Raw genomic sequence first — 21,808 nt, 5'->3', positions numbered from 1 at the left:
TCCAAATCCCAGCCTCGCAGCATGCGCTGCTGCTTCCCCACTGGACTTGCTTTTGCAATCAGACCAGCTGGCTGCACAGATCCCTTTAAGCAGGTTTAGGCCAGGAGCTCCTCCAAGTCCCACAAACGACATCCCAGGAAGCGCATCAGATTCCACAACTTCAGAAAAAACAGCTTTTAGAAAGAAGCATTTTCATACTTTATATCCCAGAGCTAAGGCAGATCTGTGCAGAAAGGACACCTGCAGCTCTTGACTCTCCAGACAACTTGTCCCACAAGCTTGGAAAACAATTTTTCCAGAGCAAAGAAAACAGAGCAACTCCTCAAAACCCAAGAAGCGGACGCTTGGCTTCACACCAGATGTACTGCGCCCCCTGCAATCACTGCAGGGCTCCTGCATACACCATGGGGACCGCTTCAGCCTCATTCTGCCGAGCCACATTGCAGCCAGCTATCGCAGCACGACCACCAGCATGTCCCTAGCACCGCAGAGTATCTCTAAGCCAGAGCCAGCAATTGTTTCACCTACGTCCTTCAGGTTCCTGACCCATCCAGGCTGCCAAAGGCACCCAACATTAAGCCAACAGTAGGGTCAAACAGCACATCGGCACTGGGCATCACCTCCTGGCCAGCCCGCTCCCTGATCAAACAGGAATTTAGAGCTGAGTTTGCAACGCTACTGATGGCACACTGCAAGCCAGCGCAGGAAAACTCTGTCTGCCAGCCACTCTCACAGCTGGCTGGTAGAAGAAACACGTGGACCAGGCTGGGGTCAGGTGCTCCCGGTCCTCTGCTGCCTGAAAACATGCGGGGCCAAGCACAAACAGGTCTGGAGCTGCAAATGCAGGGAGCCAAAGCGAAGCTCTTGTTGCACTGCTCATCATTAAACAGAGCACACGGGGAGAGGTGGAAAGCAGGGCGACGCGCTGCTCGAGCTCCTGGCAGTCGGTCTCTGCGTTCGTGCTTGTCCAAGCTGCCGGAGCTGCACTGCCTGGAAAGGGACCAGAGGCAAGACCCGCCAGTGGCCACAGATGCGATGTCCCCCTCCAAACCGCGGCTGCAGGCTGACCTCACCGAGCGACGGATGCAGCTGCACCCCAGGGACCCGACGGCCCCGGCGCGGGCGGCTGAGCATGGGGCAGACCCGCTCCCACCTCCCCTGGTTTGTAGCCCACTGCATTTCCCTGAGCTGAGCCCCACCGTGCCTGGTCAGCTCTCCTCTTCTCTCCTTCCAGCTGCTCTCCACCAAAAACTGAACACAAAAGATGTGCTTTGGGTTTTTTTTTAAGCATAGACCTTTTTTCTTGTCTCCACAGACTGATAGGACACAGGGCTAAGCTGACCTCAGCCTGAAGCCACCTCTCAGAGCTTCGGTGAGGCTGGTGAACCCTTTTTGAACACGGACCCTGGTACATAGGGCAGAGGATTTTCAAAAAGCCCCATCACTGGGACGTGGTTTGGGCAGAGTGACCCCCCACCACAGCAGTGCTCAATGTCCACCTCCCACGCAGGAGAAACCGCCTCCCTCCTTCCCCTCATCTCCTGCCTGTAAAACAGGGATTGCAACAACTTCAATTCAAGGACTTGCAGCTTAGGCTGGATGGGAATAAAGGAGCTAAACTCATCCCGGGAAGTCCAACCATCCCCTACAGAAACGCAGTGGGATGAGGGCTGGCTGCTGCCTCCCAGCCTCAGCACAGCACCCCTTCCCCGAGGGCACTCCATGAGGTGCTGCTCCTCTCGTATCCCTCCCCGCATCTTCTGGGAGGGCCAGAGCTTGACTTGTTTATGCTGCCATGAATTCCCCAGCCTGTAAACAGTCAGCCCAGAGCCTGCCAAGGGAAGAACAATGTTTTCCAGCCACGCTGCAGCACAGGCTTTCATACCACACACAGCGCTGCCAAGGCAAAGCCGGGCCCTTTCCTGAACATCCCTTCACATCTGCAAAGCAGAAAGCCAAGGCGCTGCCGCGGCACAGCCTGCTCGCAGAGGGATGGGTGCCTCTTCTGGCAGGGAAACGGGGGCTCAGCTCATGCAATCTCACTTGCAAACTCTCAGGATCAGTGCTGTGACCCCTCTGCCCCAGGGGGCCGCTCCACTGGCAGTGAAGAGCTGGGTTTGTTAAAAAAACCTTGCAAGAACTAGTTCTGCAGTGACTGGGTTTGCAGCGATCTCTCAGCCTAGGGAGCCCTCCCCATAGATCAATTCATGTATGAAAAGATCAAAATGGGAAAGGCAGAGCATCAGCAGAGCTCGCTGGGAAGCTACAGCACACTAGTATCTTTTACAGAATTAGCAAACTCTGGCTCAGGCCCTCCTGTAACCCCAGGAAAATCCCCCGGGCCGTGGGGGCTCCTACCCCACGGGCATCCCTGCACAAACCCGCAGCAGCCCTACGCAACTCCTCACAGGAGGAGAAAGTGGGCTGGCGAGGCCCCACCACCATGCCATGGGCCATGGCCTGGGCTTTACTCTCCTCATCCCCCTGCACCTCCCCTGGGAGATCCAGGCAGGGAGAGCTGCTGCCTGCACAGCCCGGCCCCAGGGACCACAGCCCAGCTCACACGAGGGGCTCCACGGGACCAGGCCAGACACCCATAGCTGGAAAAAAAACAGAAAAGGCCCATTTCTTTTCCCTTTTCCCCCTTGCCCAGTGTCCTACAGTGCCCGCCCAGCTCTCCAGTATGTCCAGCATTTTGCTGGCGAGCAGCTGGTGCAGTCCCTGGCACTGGGAGCCCAGGGGCTGCAGGAGCACAGACTCCCCCTCAGCAGAAGCTGCAGCCAGAGCAGCAGCAGCAACACAGCCAATGGCCTCTAGCTGAAATAAAGCTTCTTCATCCCATCCAGCCTGCAGCCTCAGAAAGCTAATGAACAGCAGCTTGTAGGCAGCAGGATTTGGACACACAACCTTCCAGCCCTCCCTCCCTGCATGTGGACACCCTCTGGGACACTCATTCCCCACTGTGCTGCACTGCAGGTCCCCAAAGGAGCTACCGGTAGCAGAAGCCACTCAAGTCAAATGACTCAGCTACGCAAACCTCTCCTGCTGGTCTTTATTCCCACCAGTAAATCACACACGGAGTGTCTTCCCTGGTACTTGTAGCATGGTTGCCTGAGCTGCACAGCACAATACAAGAAACCTCACAAGTAGGAATTTTACCCAAATTGCTGGAAATACTAGCAAAGATTAGGGTTCTGGTATACCAGCAGCAGTGTAACCACTTGAGCCTTAATGCGCTCTCTGACTGCTCAAACCAGTGCAGGGCACCCAGGAGAGCAGGCAAGGGAGCTCTCTGCAAGGCTCTGGTGAGTTCTGACACCTCCAGGATGTGCCTATGGGTAACGCACCCCAAGATGCGGGAAGACTCAAGGGACCACAGGCCACGTCACATCGATAGCTTTAACGACAGCTGAATTCAAGCCAGCTCCTTGGGAGCAGGGTTTGCTGACCCCTAAGGCACAGACCCCAACGCTGAGCCCGAGCTGCTGCTCCCAAGGAGACTCCAGAGAGGACAAACATCGTCGCAGAAGAACAAAAACAACTCGCTGAGCACGTTGTGGGCAGCTGGCGCAGGGAGAGAACTCACCCACAACCATGATGTTGAACTCAAACCCCTGCTTCATGGCTTTCCGTCTCATCTGCTCCAGGATGGCGTCTATCCCCACGTAGCCGAAGTCTGCAGCCGGTTTCTCCGGCCGCGTCGGTGCTGCCTGCTTGGGGCCAGCATCCCGTGGAGCGTCCGTCATGCTGGGTGCGTGGCTGGGAACTGCCTCTGGACCTGCAGAGGCAAAGAGAAGGTGGTCAGGGGTGGCAGGCGGTACTGAGCACACCAGGCAGGGAATAAAAGGAGCTGCCTGCTGCATCCAAAGTGCGAATAAAGCACGTGCGGGGACACACGGCACCAGGAGGCTAAGAGGGAGGAGACAAGTGGGATCTTCCTTCACCTGTAATTACATTAACTTTGGGATTCTTCCTAACTTTCTGGATTCACCTTGATCCCTGCCCACATTACCAAGCCTACCACAGCAAAGGGATGCTGCTATGGGGGGGAGCAGGCACACCAGGTCCCATGAGCAGCTGATCCACCACCACAGAGCAGGACCCAGCACCAAGAAAGTCCTTGGCACGAGTCTGGAAGTTTATTTAGTGAGTGACAAAGGCTTTTAGCAGCACAGCTTTGTGCCCAGGCACTGCCATTAAAGGCTTGCAGACCTAACACAGCCTGCCCGCTCCTCCATACTACTGTAATTACAGCGCTATGCAGATTGCTGGTGCGAACGCCTTGTGGCCACATTTCAGGGAACCGGTTGGCTCTGCAGGCACAGAAAAGTCCTTGGTATCCACTGCCACATGCCCTCCTCGAGCTCCAGCTGACTCAGCACAGAGACTGCTGGCCCCAGCTTGCAGAAAACCCAAACCCCAACACATCTGCATCAAAATGGGTCGTGCCAGACAACACCCACGCAGCCACAAAGCTTTTGTGATCCTGCTCTAATTCTGCCAGTATGTGCCCAAGAAACCCAAACCCTTTGGCTTCCTGCAGAGACAGGGTGCTCGTCTCCCCTGCAAGAGGGCTCCAGGTCAGCAAAGCCCTTCAGAAGCAAAGGCACACCTACTGCCTCATTTAACACCTTCATAACAAAAATCGGGGAACCATCCACTCCACCAGGCAGGAGCATCTGCTGCCAGCAAGGACAAACTGCCCCTGATGTGCTACCAGGCAATGCAATCTGCTCCCACCCAGCCCCAGCTGCTCCGCGTTGCCCACAGCAGATATAGCAAATATCCTGAAGGCAGAGCGTGCACAAGGTCAGCCTGGTCCTTGCAAGTCCTGGAGGTATCAGCCGTGCACAGCAAGCTCCTCTGATGCAGGCACGGAGAAGCAGGTTTTAGGTAAACGCACTTCTAGGAGCCCCCCCCACCCCAGGCTGCTGCTGATCAACGCCTGGGTCCCTGCAACCACCAGCCTAAGCAAGCATTTTATTTTCGTTAAGCTTTTTGCAACGCTTATTTACCGTTTTTAGTATTATTAATAAAAACATTATTATTTGCAAACGACTTATTGCAAAGTCCTCATTGTCATTCCTTCAAACAGCAATATGGCTCTCAGCTCATCTTCTCACCCCACTGTTTTTCCTGGCCTTTGATGAGGCGCTGCCTGGTTTTCTCTCCCTCCCTCTGAAGGGATTTGTCTGTAGGAACGTGGCTGGTCCAAAGGGGCTCCTCCAAACACAAGCCCACCATCCCTTCTCCTGCAGCGAGGGGCAGGAGCCTGCCGGGGTCTGCACAGCAGAAGCGCTTGTTTCCTCTGAGCCCAGTGCACTTCCACACGCTCAAACACAGGCCAAGCAGAAAAAAACATATAAAAATAATAAAAAGCAAACCCAGAAATGATCCCAAAGTCTGTTGGGTCACTTTGAACTCTTTTTTTCCAACCCTCAATCCCGAGCTGTGCGGAGCAGCATTACTCACAGAGCTGCTAGAGAGCAGACGTCCCGTAGCTGACACACACGGTAGCAACACACTCCTCCCGGAGCACGGATGGATTCAGGCTACTGCACAGCTGGCAACACGCTGCCACGCTGCCCCTTGCAAATCCAGCTGGCCCGGCGTGCCCGAGGTCTCACCACAGATCCCAAATTAGCCCCATTCCAAAATGGTAAGGCCAAAAGTGGAAAAAAATCCCTACATACCACTAGGGAAAAAAAAAAAAAAACACACACAAAACTAAATCACGTGGAAAATATGCTGCCACGGGCAGCAGCGCTGGGTTATGCAACTGTTGTAACTCCTCCAGGCATCGCTTGCATGCGCGGGAGAGAGCCTGAAGCAGGACGGGACAGCAGCCTGGAAAATTGGTGCAGATCAGGTCTAGTAGCACGCACAGAGAAATTAAGAAATTAAAGAAATGGTGCAGCCAGCCCCCCTCCGCTTGCAATAAAGGCCACGAGCATCTCCAGCACCTCCTGACCGCTGCTCCTCCATCAAGCTCCGCTAACGTGCAACAGGCAGCGTGCAGAAGTGGCTGACCCCCTCCCTGGGCAGGGGGGCGTGGAGGCAAAGCTGTCCCCGGCACAGGGAGCAGATGCTACGTGCTGCCTCGCCACGCTGCCTGCAGTGCAAGAAGGAGGGCTCGGGGCTCCACAGCCCCCAGCCAAGACAAAAGGCAGAGGAAGCGCGGGGCGATGGCAGGCGGGGGTTTGTCACCGCAGAGCACGCAGGCGCGCTGCCGCCCGGGAGGTGCTCGAGCAGCACAGCCGGCAGCGTGGCCCACGCTGCTTTGGTCACCTACAGGGAAGAAGTGATTTAAAAGATGTTTTCTTCTAGCACCTGGCTTCTGTTTGGGGAAAAAATAAAATAAAAATGAATATATTGCAACTAGGAGTGCCTGCAGGACAGCAGAGATGCAAAGACACCACAGCACCAGCATTCTCCCAAGAGAAATGCCGCAACGCAGACCTTCACTTTTCTCTTTAGCTTCCCAGCACGGAGCTGGTCTTTTCTTAGCAAGGACTCCAGCACCCCACTTGGCTCTGAGGGGTTTGCGCCAGCAGAGGCAGGATGCAGCCGAGCTGCAGGACCACTCAGCAGCACAGGCACACAGGGATGGCAGGGAGCACTCCCAGCAGACACTTGTCTAAAATAGAAAGATCCTAGAAACAAACTGGCACAGAAGCGGTGGCTGCCTGGGACATGCCACGGGCAGATCCTGTACTTGTCTGACCCGTTGTGCTCTCTGCAGGGACGGTGCCAAACCTGTAGTGCTCTCGGTGCCAGCATCACCGAGCTGTCCCTTCCAGAGCGCTGCAAGGAGCGATGAATTAATGAACACCCAATACTGTCAGAAATTCCTGACTGCCGCCGCGTCCCTGGCAAGAGCAAGATCAGACCTCACGCACCGTTGCTTCACCAATGCCACCATAAGACAGCAGCTTGTCCCTGCAGCGAGGAGGGAGGCTGGGGAAGCGCTTGCTTTGCTGATGGGGGCAGAGAGCGCAGAGGCCGCAGCTCCTCTGGCTCGTGCGCTCCTGGATAAACACGAAGCATGCAGAATACATGCTTGTGCCACATTTAGACCTCTCCTGCCAGGGAAACGCTCTCCACGTGGGCAGGGGAGATGTCGAGACCGTCAGGACAGACTGCACTGAGCGGGAACAGACCCACGGCTCCAGCCCGGGTGCCAGGCTGACTCAGGACAGCTGCTCCAAAGTTGATTTTGCCAAAGACTCCGGGGCTGTTGCGCTGTAACTGATGCAAGTCAGACACGAGCCAAACCCAACATCTGCGAAGCAGCAGATGAAAGGCACCCTGCAGGCAGGGGAGTCCCGGGGAGCCCCCCGGGGAGCACCCCGCTCCTCCAGCCAGCTGGATGCTGTGCTCGGGCGGCCGTAGGATGGGCTGTGCAAAACGCTGCTGGCGAGGGACTGCCAGCAAACGGAGGGCTCCGAAATGCTGCGCTGGTGGCACACGGCTGCAACAACCCAGGTCAGCTGTGAGCAGGGGATGCAAACACAGGCCATGGGTTCACCCAAAACCCTGAACCCCGGGGCCGGCAGTCCTTGGGAAGTGGATCTGTAGGAGACTGGTGTTTCCACTGCAGGTACACGAAGGTTAAATAACCCTTGCAGAAGCTGAACTGGGAACTTGTCACATACGCCAGCTCCCAGCTAGACCCAGCAGTTCTATGCTCTGCTCCAACGACGCACTGGGAACAGGATGCTGGTGAGCTGGGAGGGCAGAGCTGATCCTAGAGCAGGGCTGGTCATAGACCTGGTGCTCAGCAGCTACATGGAGCCGCTGGAAAGAGACCAGGGGGCTGGACCTCTGTCACTGCTGCCCGCCACCAGATTCAAACTGGTTGCACGCTGTACGGATGCACACGCAATCAATGGAGATATGCTAACGCTCGCTGGGTAAATCAGAGAAACATCCCTCAGACACAGGGAGCACCAAGCATTTGCCACCTTTTGGTGATTCTGCAGCCGGTTCTGCAGAGCTTCAAGCACCCAGAAGACCAGGACGCTGCGGTGGGGATAACACCCCTTCCCTCCACACAGCAGAGACCAGAAACACCACGGGCTGCCAGATTTGTTGGATGGGTTCACACAAACACAGAAAGATTCACAGCAGCAAGCAGTGGTACATCAGGGCGTGAAAACACAACCGCGTCCCAGGCAGCTGAGCATCCACAGATGTTTTTGAGGGAGTAGCGAGGGCCAACTAACCTTTCAGGTTTTGGGAGCAGCAATCTAACAGAATTGTGCCTGTAGGACGTAACAGAGACTTTTCAGAACCAAAGAATGAATCTATAGCTCCTGATTAACTACAGTCGGCCGGCGGGACTGCAGCAGGCGCAGCCTCCAGCACCTCTCCCCTTTGCACACTGAGCTGACCATGAGCTATGAAAACAGATCCTAACCATGGAGGAGGTGGCAAAGCCACAGCTTTCCCTTCGGAGGGAACAGGAGGAGTTGGGAGGGAGAGAGGCAGCAAAGCCGGGGCTGGATGCAAACCCCGAGCGGCCCAGGCACTGCTGCCTTCATCAGCTGCCCAGTCAGAGCCACTGCGGGATCCCCCAGTGCTGAAGGCAGCAGGTTCATGCTGGTCCCCCAGGGATGTGTGGGCACCAGGGAATGCAAGGCATGGCTTGGTCAGAAACTGGGGTGGTAGCCAGCACTCCGGAGGAAGGCCCAGCCTGGCGTGCAGAGCCACCGCCACAGGCCCTGCAGCACCGAACTGTAACTAAGGGACATTTCTATTACTCAATTCCAATCATTTGCGCCTAGCTGGCACAGCCAGGTCCAAGCTGGACCCTGTCCCCTGCATCCCTGGGCACTAGGCTATGGTTTCGGGCTGGCTGCCAGCCCAGGTCCACCCACCAACTGGTTACATTTCCTTTTCAGCTTGCACTTCCACCCGGGTGCCAACAGACACGACCTAGAAATAGCAGAGGATGCTCAACTACACTTCATTAGACCAGATCCACCCAAGAGCTGTCAGAGAGGTGGCCAGGTGCTTCCTGAGCATGCAAGATGCTCCAGGCTTGAAGCCTCTCACTCATGCAGGGGGATATATCAATTTTCAGAGACCATAAAGGAGGCAGCAATTCCTGCTCTGGAGCAAGCGCTTCGGTAGGCAACCAGGCAGGGCCACAGCGCTAAGCCACGGGCACAAGCCACGGGCACAAGCCACGGGCATGCACCGCACGCGGCTGGCACATGTCGAGCCGCCTCCGCTCGTGCTTCCGTCCTCGCTCACTGCACGCTTCCCCCTCCCTGCTCCGGAAAAGGTCCTCTGCAGCTCACCCCTCTGCAGCTCACCCCTGGTTTGCTCTTTCATTTACAAGAGCTGGATGCTCCAGGGCTCCCCGTCGCTGCTTCCCTTCCCAGCTTAACCCTCCAGCTGCTGCAGGCTCCAGTCGTGGGCGTTTCTGGGCTGGGATGCAGCGAGCTCGTCCCAGAGGTCAAACCATGATGCCAGCTCCACCTGGACGCAACCGCCAGCGCTCACAAACTGCTGCCTGCGAGCTGAGGCACAAGCCCCTGTGCCACCTCGGCGCACCCCAGGTACGGTATGAGGCCGACCACCGCCCTTCCCCGGCTCGGACGCGTGCCAGCCCTTGCGGCGCAGCCGGCAGCCCTGCGTCCTCATTTCTCCAACCACCCTCACTTCTCCAACCACGTGAGGCAGCAGCTCTGAACCACTTACAGAGACCGGCAAGGAGTTGTTACGCTCTTCTCCTCCTGTTTGCCCAGAGAAGTTTAAAAGGAAGGAGATGATCATAAACAACCCCAAGTCTCGCCTGCTCTGGTCTTGCAAACTGAGCTCCAAGCCTTGGGCACGTGGAGGTCTCTGGCCACGCAGGCATGAAGGTCTCCCTCCATAAACAGCTTCACCTGGAGATGGAGCAAGAGCTGACCCCAAGGCCAGCCCTGCCTCGCTGGGGACCACCCTGTCACAGGGGAACTCTCCTGCACACCAAAACCAGCAAAAACTACTCCATCAGCCGGCCCCACACAGCAAAACACCAGGGGCCAGGGCAGCCCTTGCTCCCCACAGACAGGCTCGGGGTGCCCGTGCCCAGGGGGGTCCGAGACCCCACACAAAGCTGATTCCCTGGTGGGTCTGGGGAGGGGACCCCCTCCTAACCCCTGAGCGATGATGTTCCGCATAGGAGGGATGTGGAGACCCTTTCCCAGCCCCTGGGGAAGAGAAAGCACCTCTTACCCCTGTCACCACTTCTCTGCAGAGCTCTGCGCTTTGAAAACAAAGAGGCAGGCAGCGCTCCGCAAACTCAGCCTCCCCAAAAAGCCTTGCAGGAGGAACGCGTCCCGCCGCAGGCCCCGCACGGCCACCTCGGCACAGGTACCTGGCACGGCTGTGTGTGCCCAGGGCCACCGGGCTCCCAGCCCAGGGCTGACCTCCCTCCCGCGCCTGGCAGAGTTACTGACTTCTGCAGCTACGGCAAAAAAGAATTAAAAAAAAAGAAAGCCAGCGGCGCCAGGGCTGCCAGCACCCCGAGGTACCGGAGCAACCAGTGAACCAGTGCTCAAGGAGGGATTTATATTTAGTTTAGCTTTTTTCTAATTATTATTTTTCGCTCTGCTTCTTTTCCTTTTTTTTTTTTTTTTTTTTTTGAGGAATGGGGGGGGTTGTTTCTTTTTTTTGGTTTTGTTTTAGTTTTTTACGAAGTGCAACTGCGTCCCAGACGCCCCGAAAGCCCGTTTACGGGGGGCGGCGGCAGCAGCCGCGGCAGCAGCGCGGGCGGGGCCGCCGGGACCCCGCGGGAGGTGCCCCCCCGGACACAGCCGCTATTCATCCCCGGACAATGCCGGCATCGCGGCCAGGCGGCCGCCCAACAACGGCCCCTCTTGTGGGGCGCAGGGGCGAGAGGGGCCGGGCGGGGGCTGCGGGATGAGCCCCCCGCCCCCCATACCCCTGCCCCGACACCCCCCACCGCGCTCGGGTGCCCGTGCTCGGGGCCCTCCGTGGGAACCGGCGGGACCCCCACCCCCCCTCCACCGCGCTCTCAAGCCCTCTCCCAGAATAATTCACCCCCAAAAAAGCACTTCACCCCCATCAGCCCCCCCCCCCCCCCCCCCCTCCTCCCGCCTCCGCGGAGCCCCCGCCCCCGGGCACCGGCGACTCACCCGCGGCGGCAGCGGCGGCTCCGGCTGCCGGCGGCTCCCCGCCTCCTCCCGCGCTACCCTCCGCCTCCTCCCCCATCGTCCTTCCTCCTCCTCCTCCTCCCCCATCACCCTGCCTCCTCCCCCTCCAGCCCGGCCCGGGGGGATGGAGCCTCTTCCCGGGAAGTTTGTTTCGCCCCAGGGCGGTTTCCAACCCCCCGCCACTACAAGCCCGTCCCGGGCCCGGCGGGGTGGGGGGGAGCTCGTACAGGTTAAGAGGGGGAAGGGTTTAGGGGCGATGTGCAGCAGCAGCACGTCCCCCCTCGTCCCCCCACCCGCGGTCACGCCCGGGCCCACGCCGGCGGTGCGGGGGGGAGTCGGTGCTGGGGACTTCCACGGGGAAAGAGCGAGGCGGGGGCAAACTCAGCAGCCCCCGTGGTCCATCCCAGTGCTCCAGGGAAGAAGGGACAGGGGGCACGTCCCCATCCCCAGCACAGCCCTTTTGGCACTCGTCAGCACTGAAACTTGCCTTTTGCTTTCAAGTATCCTGAAATTCTCCCAGCAGAGACCAAAACCAGACTCCGGCGGGTGTTAACGCTGCTGACCATGGGCTCACTTCGCTCTGCGGCTGGTTGAAGACCCCCTGGGCCACATCTCTCACCCGCTGGGGACGAGACGGCAGCCTACACCTACCAGCCTGGCTGTTTTTTAAAATCATGTCAATTAAGTTGAAGGGATTAACTGTCTCCACAAGCTCTTCCTGCCTTCTATCTTGATAACCAGAGCTTCACCACCACCACCACCACCGCTCTCCCACCAGCGGAAAGCAGGGCCCCAGCCGCAGGAGGGACGCAGCGATGTGCACGGGGCCAGGCAGGTGGGCTCCACCCGGCCCTGCTCCCACCGGCACTGCAAGGTCTCGGCCAGTCCCGATGTGGGTCGAAGCCCCCTCGGTGCTGTTGGGCGGTGATGGTGGGAAGCAGCAGGCATGGAGAGCCCAGCATCACCCAGGCTGCAGGGCCAGGAGCAGACGAGGCTCTCCCTCCCTTCAAAGCCACCGTGCAAAGCCAACCTGCCTCTTTTGGACCCCCGGTTCTGACATGGTACTTTGACCTGTGAGCTCAGGATATTTTTCCCCCCCACTTCTCAGATCTGCATTCCCAACAAAAGGCCTACAGGCGACAAAAGGGTTAAGGCAGATTTGCGCATCTGCAGTCCTCAATACCCAAAGGACTCCATTTCCCCTGCACAGCCCATAAGCCAGGGGCTAGTCCTCCTCCATCCTTTTTGACCTGTTACCAGCATCACTGGCCGCTGTCAAACTCCTGCTCTAAAGGCAAACCCTGCCGCCCATGCCAGCGGCACCGCAGCCCGCCCTGCCTCGCCGCCCGTGTCTCTCGCGTGGCTGTCACTTTCCTTCTGCCCTTCCGGAACCCCAGCAGCGATGGCTCGTCCTCCACCCAGCACAGCTGCCATGCACTGGGCTGGCAGCATCCCCTCCGCATGGCACTGGGTAAGGCTGGCGTGGGCTGCCCCGGAAACAATGAGTGCTCAGGGGGGTGAGACTCACGTCCCCCCACTTCAGCCACAAATACCAGTTTCTGAGAAACCTCCACCCCAGCACCCAGGCAGGAAAGCCAGCCTCAATCTGCTTACGCTGCAGCTGTGTGTAGCTTTCTGCTGGATTACACCACTTTTTATGACTTAATAAAGCTTTAACCCCTATCAATGGGCATTAGTGTTTTAATCTCCCTAATCTCCAGGAAAATCCAACGCTAGATGCCAAACTGGGCTTGCCCAAGTAGCAGCTGGGTCTGTTTGCAAGTCACTCCAGCCTTGCGTTAGCTGGAAAAAGGGAAGAGCAGAGCCGGAAAGCAGCTCAGCCCAGCTCTGCAAAGCTCCACCATGCTCACTCAGGTGCTGGGTTTGCATGGGGAATAAGGGGGAGATCTCAGGTGCACGCGGGCTTTGCAGATGTGATCCACTCTTCATGTTCCTGCCATTAAATTAACCACATCTGTAACGTTGTGCAGGTGTTAAGCATCCAGCCAGTTTAACTTGCCCAAACTGAGACCAGCAGCAGAGGGGTAAACACAGGGTGCTTGGCCATGTGACCCAATGCCTCGCTGCTCGCTGTTATTTTTTCACGCGGAAACCACAGATGTGTTTTAGTCTTGCATGTGAGGGTAAAAAACCCCAAACCTATAGAAAAGTTTGCCCCTTGGTCACTGAAGCTCTGCAAAGACATTTGGAGGAGAATGGGAGCTCACACTGTGTACAAACTGTTTTTCAGATTAATTAGTAGAAAATACTTTGTTTCAACTCATATCTTATCCTTCCCAGAAAGGACCCGAGGTGGTGGAATGAGCAGCTCAGGACAACAAAGTGGCATCTTTGTCCTCAAACCAAATAAGTACATTGGGCTTTGGTAACCGTGCTTGTCCTCATGAAGGCCCTCGGGTGGTTTGGGGCTGTTTGCACAGAGGAGGTACTCGCAGAGTGACAAATAGTCACCTCTGGGATTTGTTATTACGGGAGCATGTCTCTGTTCCTTCAAGGAGAGCAAGGCCCTGCCATACTTGTCCTCCCATGGCTCATTTCTGGCTGTAAGAGGTCACTCTGCAAACGGGCAGGACTGATCGATGGACGATGGAAGTAGCCTTACCGCCATGGTGCAGATGAACAGAAGGATTAAGTGCCTCACCCAGCGTCACGCAGAAACTTACAACAGGACCAAGAACTGGATCTAAACCCTGTACTCAAGAGTTTTAAAATCACAAAGTCATTGTTCTTCTCTTTAAAAAAAAGTTAGGAGCAATTCTAGCGAGGCCCTCTTGCTGTTGTAAATAGTACCAAGGGATTTGAACTAACTACAGATTCAGTTCTTAGTCTGGCAGGTAATCCAAAATAATAAAGAAGGTTCCTGCCTGCCTTACGCAGTCCTATCTGTACTACTCTAATCTGACACCTTTGCAGGTGAAAGCTGGTCCCCATGTCATGGTCACACTGCACAGGGCAGTGTGGACGAGCCCCCGCGTTAGCGCAGGGCTGGTAGGGCGCAGTGGTCCACAGATGGTCCAGCACTGATGCTCAGGAAAGGCTGGGAGTCAGCAGAAGGAGCAGATCACCAGCAACGGTTTCCACAGTACCTGAATTTTGGGGAAAATCTCAGCCACCCTCCTTTACCTTGCACTAGAAAACTGCCCGACAGCAGGGCTGTTCCCTGGCCACGGCAGCCCTGCTCCATCCCAGCAGTGCCGCAGCTCTCCCCTATGCTGGGCAAAGCTCTGCCCTCGGCCAGCACGTACTCCAACTCCAACCACAGATCCCCAGCTTTGAGGAATAACGGAGACCTGCAAATGAAGACAGCTTCACCAGGACCTGATTATCAGCCTGCAGGGCGGATCTGCAGGGCTGCCAACAAACATGTTACACCCCAAGTTGCCCAACTCTAAGAAAACATCAAATCCCTCGAGCACAAGGAGCACGAGCAGGACATCTCTCGCAGGAACGCTGAAGGGACATTTCCAACTTGTACTGCACAGCACCGATCTCCAGTTAAAAGTGCACCATTAGGCCTTAGTAAATAATTTTTAATGTTTTAATAGTGCAGCAATGCTGACCACCTGCAAGTCCCCAATGACTTTGACGGGCAGCTGGAAATCCTGCCAGCTATATTTATAATCTCAGATCAATAGCAGAATGAAAAGCACATCCAGAGACCTTGGTAAAGCACCAGCAAGCTCAGTGGAAGGCAGCATGACCGAGAAAAGGACGTGAGCTTGCAGACCACAAGACCAAAATTTAATTTTTTAAACACTGAAAGAGACACCATCACTTCTAGCAGGAGCAGAAAGGATCCCCCATTATCAGGAACATCCAAAATCAACCCTAACCCTTTTCTAAGAGCCTGGCTGCAGTTCTGATGCTGTTACCATCTGGGAAGGGCTCTGGCAGGTAGCCACCGTGATCCCTTCTGGACATGCAGGGTAACTCTCCAGAAGATCTGTAAAGGTAAGACCTACAGAACAACGGTATTTCCTCCCTTCTGGCTGTACTGGACTCCCGTGTGTATAGAAGATGCTGGGTTTTTGTTTCAAGCTACATGGCTTTCAGCATTGAGCGGCTTCTCTGAGCAGCCCATGGCAGAGAGACCCCTCTGCAAGTATCACGCTGGTTCCTTCATAAAAGGAGTTATTTGGTGGCTTACATCTCCCTACACAGACAGCAATGGAGCAGCAGGTACTACGGGGTGCAGGCACTGCTGGGAGCATCTCAGGACCCTGCAGGCTCCATCATGCAGAGCCAGCACTGGGAGCAACAACCATCAACCCCTCCATGCCTTGGCTAGGAGCAGGCAGCAGAGCCGGTCAGCATCACTGAACCGTGGCCATTTTATTGAGCCCACGTTACACATGGCACCAGGACCGTTCCCACTCCCAGGGGCTCCTCCAGCCAGACACCTTCAGCCTGCTCCCATTCTCCAGAAGGGAAGGAAGGAAGGAACTATTTCACGTGGGGCCATCAGCCAGCTCACACAGCTGGCACCATGTCCTTGGCGTGAGTCACCCACTCCCCGGGGAGGCCGTGTCTCACTTCCTCGTGTCGCATCCCAGCAGGGCCCCTGCAGCAGCCTCCCTTCCTCTAGCACATTTCTTCTGCAGAGGATCTGCAGCATCTGTCACCTGAGCGGAAAAGGCAGGAGGCTCCTCACCATGCTTGAGCAATCCATCATTTTTCAGAAGGGAATGGGCTTTGCTAGGAAGCTAGTCCGGGGTCATGAATATTTAGAAAAAGCAAGAAAAAAGAATTCTTCCCAACATCCCCCACCCTCGCAGGGGTTTGGCCACTGATGGTTCGGACAGACACGAAGCACTCTCAGCATCTTCCAGCAACTCCCTGCACACCACAGCTCTGAGCACCGGTTTTGCTCAGTGGGGACCAGTCTGCCTTGGCACCGAAACGCTGCAGCTCAAGAGTCACCAGGACAGGTCTGCAGATGGCACAGCTCAGCCTTTCCAAAGGAAATGCACCTTGCTCCTTCGGCTGCTGCCTTTTCTTTAGGAGCAATCTTCACCCCTCCTCCTCAAGGGCACGATCTACTCTCCAGACACGCCTAGCCAGACTATTGCAAAGGACAAATTATCCTCAAAAGGATAAAGCAAAATCCACTGTGCATCACCCCAGCAGCATCCCAGAGCCCTGCTCCACCAAACCCCTACATCCTGCCCTGCAGAGAGACAGGTGGACAGACAGACCCTCAGTGGGTCTTGCACACCAAGGGGCACCTCGCAGGGGTCCACCACTGCCTCTGTTTCTCTTGCCACCAGCAGCATGGTCAAAGTGGACTCAGCAGCAGGGGCAGAGGATGAGTTTGGTGAAAATAAATCACCTTTGCAAGGGCGAACGGCATGGAGTGAAAAATCTGGCTGCCTGCGTCAACCCACAGCTCAAGCAAACTTGCTCAAGTAGTTTACTCCGCACCAAAGTGGCATCTCCTCTCCAGATGGGGAGATGCCCAGACAGTAGCAAGAGGATGCTCCAGTGCTGCCCAGGCAGTGACATCCCTGGGGGGTCACAGCATCCAGCTGATACAAACCCAAGCTGCAAAGTAGGTGCTTGGGGTGCCCTAAGGGTCCCTGCAGACCTTCTGTGTGATGGATACTTGTCTGTGCAAGCTGCGCATAAAGGGCCTTTCTCCATCCTTTGTGTGCTTCCCCTTTTAAACCTATAAATTCCCTTTGGAGGTAAAGGAGAAAGAATTCAGGGCACCCTAACCTTGAAAAGAAGGAAAACTCCATTCAAGCTGCCAAGCTGCCGGGCTGTCTCCTGCAGCTTAATTAATAGCAACACATCCCCAGCAAGCTGCTTGCAGCGCCAGCTGTCTCCTCTGATGGAGGTGCTTTTCTACGAATAATAGTGCTTTGTACTTTGATGGGGAAAGGTCAGGAGGATGGGGGGGAGGAGGAGGACGGGTGGGAGTGAAATGTGTTGCTTCCCTGCAGCTCCCGGCGCCTTGAGCAAGTCCCACTCGGTCCCCATCTGCTCCTGGGGTCAGATCTGGGAGATGGTGGCACGCCTCCATCAGCGTTGGGGCGATCACCTCCTCACACTCAGCGGAGCAGAAGGGCACAGGGAGAATTCAGGTCTGTGGTCTTCAAGTCCACTGCTGCCAGGAGGCCTGGCGAGCACCTCCTGGTGCCACTTTGACATAGTCCAGGACCCTCCACAGGGAAATCCCTGCTCAGCTCTTATCAGGAGCCACCCTGGTAACCGCACAGGATTTCTGCTGCACAGAGCCGGCACTGGGCACCCCTGCCTCTCTGCTGGGCCACCAGAAAGGGATGGTCCCTGCTGCCATTTGGCTTTTGCATAAATAAATAAGCCAAGACAAGGCTGACAGCAACGTGGATGAATCCAAGGTGACGAAGCAACACGGCACAGCGGAGGAAAAAGGTGAAATGGACCCAAGCCCTGGGTGTGCAGCATCAGATGCTGACAGACACCAGTCCCCAGGCCATGACCGTGAGATCACCTTCATTTCTGCTCAGCCACGGCAGATTAGAGCCAAGCACCAGGTACCAAACCAAGCCACCTCCTTGGACCCTGGGCAAGGGAGCCGAGGGCTTCCCTGGAGCCGTACGGGTGCTTTCTCCCTGCAATCACCCTGCTGCTGGATGGTAATTAAGTCCTCCACCTCTCCTGACAAAAGGATGCTCCCGCCCCCAGCCCAGTGCCAGTGCCTGGCTGGGCACCAGTGCCCCAGAAAGCACCACTGACACGGTCATTGCTCTCTGAGGAGCACACAAGCAGCTCTCCTGCTCTCGCCAGCTGGCCTAGTCTCTGCGCTCGCTGTGACTTTTGTTCCCTCCCTGTCCCACTCACGTCCCTTCTGCCATCCAGGCAGCCTGGGGCTGCCCCAGCACGAAGAGGGCTCTGGTCCCAGCACAGGACTGGGGCACACCTCCCTTTCCACCAGTTTATCTGGGGGAATAAAGAGCGATAAAAAATGCCAAAGAAAGGCAGCAGAAAGCAGCGTTAGGGCAGGTCCCTGTCCCACATACCTGCCATTGTGGTCTCCTACCCAGGCATCAAGACTTTGCCACTTCAGCCTCTGGCTGTGCAGGGGGAGGACGCAGCCCGCAGTGCCCCCACTTCCACCCACAGCCGCTCAAGGAAAAGGCCCCCACCCCGTTGCTTAGCAAAGGGCCATTCATCACCAGGACTGTGTGGGATGAGCAAGGGTTAACCCGCTGCAGCTGGGCCAGAAATACCATCCACGACAAAGGGAGACTTCATGTCACCCGCATCCGCCCAGCGCAGAAGGGGCCTTAATCCGATTCCCAAAGAAAATGTGGCTTTTACAGCCCTGCTTGACCAGGCTCCTCCAGCAAGCTTTGCATCCGCAGCAAGTGTTAACCCAGTTTAGGAGGGTTTCAGCCAGAAAATGGGAAGAGAAATCACTTTTCTCCATGTTCCTGAGAAGGGAGAGCCAGGTGGAGGCAGCTGGACCCAGGCAGCGTCCCTGCAGCAGGACACAGGGGGGAAGTGGACGTCATAGCCTGGCAAGGTCTGACGGCCCCAAAGCACCCCCAGAGCAGCCAGACCTGGGCATCAGTTCTCATGCCAGTTATCAGGGACTGGAGAAAGCACCACTGCTGAATTCCCACTGAGCAATGCTCCGTCGCACACCCCCGCAGCAATCAAGAATGGCAATGAGGGCGCAAGAGGGACCCATAAGCATCCAGACACTACCATGCATTTTGGGGACCGTGTCTCGGGATGATGAGGGTGAGCCAGCACGAGCTGGAGGGCTTCAGGGTGTTAACAGCAGAGCTCTGCCTCTTCCCAGCAAGGATGGGGACCCCAGGGAACAAAGCCAGGGATGCTGCTGGGAAGCAGATGGTGCTCACACCCACTATGGGTGCAGATGAACTGTTTCTGCCTTCGTCTCCCAGCCAACACCAGGGCACATGTCCCATGGTGCTGTGTCCGTTCCCATGTTACAGTGTGACCCCGACAGCTACAGCCCTGCAGGAACTGGGGTTTGCCAGCCTGGCCCTCTGCCACAGCTCCTTCCCTCCTGTTACCTTGAAATGCCACATGCCCACTCCTATGGGATCTTTCGACAGGCCCTCCTAGGATGCCACTGAGCTGTATTTGCAAGATTAACTCCTTCAGCCCAGTTTTTGTTATTAGTTTTTAACGAACAAGCGAGCTTTACCGTACACTACTCCACAAAGCGCCTACCAAATTTTAGAGATAAACGAAATAAAGTGTAGTTGTATTCAGACATAAAGTCACAGCACCCAGCAGGTGTAAGCCCAGGAGAGCTGTCCTTCCCTTTCCCAGCCCAGCCTTTCTCAACTACCGGAGCAAAGCTCAGACACGTTACCCAAGGATCAACGCCTCCAGTGCGGGTTTCACGCAGCCCCAGCCTAGCTTCGACAGGGCTGGATTCAGCGTCACGGCCATACGGAAATCAAAGCATCTAAAACCACAGGCTATAAAAATTCCACCATGCTTAGAGAGGGGAAGTCTGGATTCCCCATGGAGAGGTGTCCAGGAACCGCCACTGCCGGGTTATTAGCCGCCAAGCCATTAGACTCCACCACACTTGCATACTTCGAGCTATGTCTAGCATACACTAGCTAGAATATACCTGCTTAGTAGCTGTGAGGTCAAATACGTTCAATATACCACCATCGAGCTACCCACAAACCCCACAGACCCACAAGTATTTTGTTCTCAACACGGAAAATCATGGACTGCAGCTACAAAAGCATGGAAGGGGTCACAGCTCCCAGGGCTATTAGTCCTCTGTGTGCTCCAAACATATTTTTTCTACCCTGACATGTCTTTATCTGCACTCAGGACGCTCTTACAACAGGGCTGTAAGCAGGGCACACACCCTGGATGGCTGTACTCCTCCTGGATGCTGTATCTTATAAACTGGAATCACGTCCCCATAGGGCAATGGCGCTTAGGGGTTCACGCAATCACAATTCTTGCTCTTTTTTTTTTTCACAGGGTGGTGCCTGAGCTGCCGCTTGTCTCAAAACCAAAGCTCAATCAAGCATTGCCAGCACATGCAAATCTCCCATCACCCAGCTCAGGCTCCCCTATCTCATCCGGGAATTTGGTCAAGCTGACCAATGGTTGTTAGCACCAGGGAACCCACCTCCAACAGCGGTATAAAATCTCTTCCCACCCCAGAGCTGCACCACTGGTCTGCTCCATCTGCCGCACCCACCATCTGTGGCAGCAGGAATTCAATAAAATTAAGCAACGTGCTTAACACAAGGGATATTTAACCCAAAACTTGCCTGGCACTATGGTAGGATGTTCCTGCGCTCCTCTGGTCACTCTTGAAAGCAGTGGGAGCGAGCCCAGCACACTGTGCAGGGCACACGGCTGCTCAGTGCATGGAGAGCTCAACGTCCGTGGCTCCGAAGGGGGTTGGGGGTGAGATGGAGTGACCTGCGATTTACGGAAGGGCAGACACAATGCTCTGTCAGTGCCCTCTGGCCCTAAACTACGAAATCTCTGAGAAACCCTGTATAAACAGCTCGGTGCACGCTAAAAGCCATGGTATGGGGCAGCAATATTGGCCCCATTGGAGCTCAGCTGCTCTCCCGGCCTTGATCTGCCCTCGCTGAGCCAGAGATAATCTTGGCCCCAAATATGTCAGCCTAGATCCATCCCGGATGCTTCTTCCCTGATGGAAGTGTGGTCACACCAGGGATGGATGTAAAAAGCCTGGTCTGAAATCCTTTGGCACGAAGCCTTTCCCATGCAGAGGCTGCCTGCAGGCAAGACCAGCGGGTCACAGCACAGGCAGGAGTGGAAACCCCCTCCCCGGCTGCCTCCGAGGGGTGTAAAGGCGCGGGGTGACAGCAGGAGGGGAAAGAGGGGTTCCTGCGGGCACACACCGCGCACGGCCTGGGCTGCCCGTGGTCTGCGGGACCAAGGCATGCGAGAAAAACTGTGCACTCTCCAAGTCCAGAGGGTTCCCACCATGTCACTGAACCATTCGTGTCCCCCGTCTTCCACGAACACTAGCGACAGAAGAATGAGGATGTGCCGTTAAATTTAAAAAAAAAAAAAAAAAAAAGAAAAAAAAAAAAGGGGAGGGGAAAAAACCCAAGCAAGCTTCCCAGCTGGGACAGTTTACACAGCTACAATGCTGCGACACCGCAGGGAACAAAACTGCGGGCGGGCCCCGCCGTGTCGCCAGGCCGGACCGGAGCGCGGCGTGACCCGGCCGCCGCCCCCGGCCCCGCGCAGCGCCCGCCCCCTCCGCAGCCCCGGCCCCTGCCCGCCGCTTCCCCTCCTCCCGCCGCGGGGCTGGGAGGGCTCCCGCGCCCCCCTCACCCCCGGGGAACACCCCACCCCCCCCCCCCCCCCATCCCATCCCCGTGTCCCCCAGCCCCATCCCCAGCGCTCACCCGGGCGGCCGCAGCTCCCGCGCTGGGCCGGGGGCCGGAGGCGGCGGCGGCGGCGGCGGGGGGAGGGCGGGAGGGGGTTGGACGGGGCTGGTTCAAAAGAGCCAATTAAAGAGAAAAGCCGGGGGGGACGCGCCCGGGGCGGGGGGAGGGGAGGCGAGGCCCGCTCCCACGCGTGGGCACCCGCGGCGCGGCTGCGGACAGCGAGCGGCTCGGCAACACCCCCCCACCCCCCCC

General features: G+C 56.6%; 1 protein-coding gene across 2 annotated transcripts in view; it reads right to left on the bottom strand.

Annotated features, from left to right (window-relative positions):
- SEPTIN9 (septin 9) overlaps positions 1-21,808 on the bottom strand; it is a 101,892-nt gene that overhangs the window by 14,644 nt on the left and 65,440 nt on the right. For both annotated transcript variants that reach the window (XM_086473867.1, XM_086473868.1), the window contains exon 3: positions 3,587-3,778. In XM_086473867.1, the coding sequence (XP_086329993.1) occupies positions 3,587-3,778 (192 nt within the window). The remainder of the gene's footprint in view (positions 1-3,586; positions 3,779-21,808) is intronic.

This window comes from Leptosomus discolor, chromosome 15 (assembly GCF_034619465.1).
Source record: "Leptosomus discolor isolate bLepDis1 chromosome 15, bLepDis1.hap2, whole genome shotgun sequence".
Classification (NCBI taxonomy): Eukaryota; Metazoa; Chordata; class Aves; order Leptosomiformes; family Leptosomidae; genus Leptosomus; species Leptosomus discolor.
Note: the sequence above shows the minus strand (reverse complement) of the source record. Positions and strands in the feature narration are given on the sequence as shown.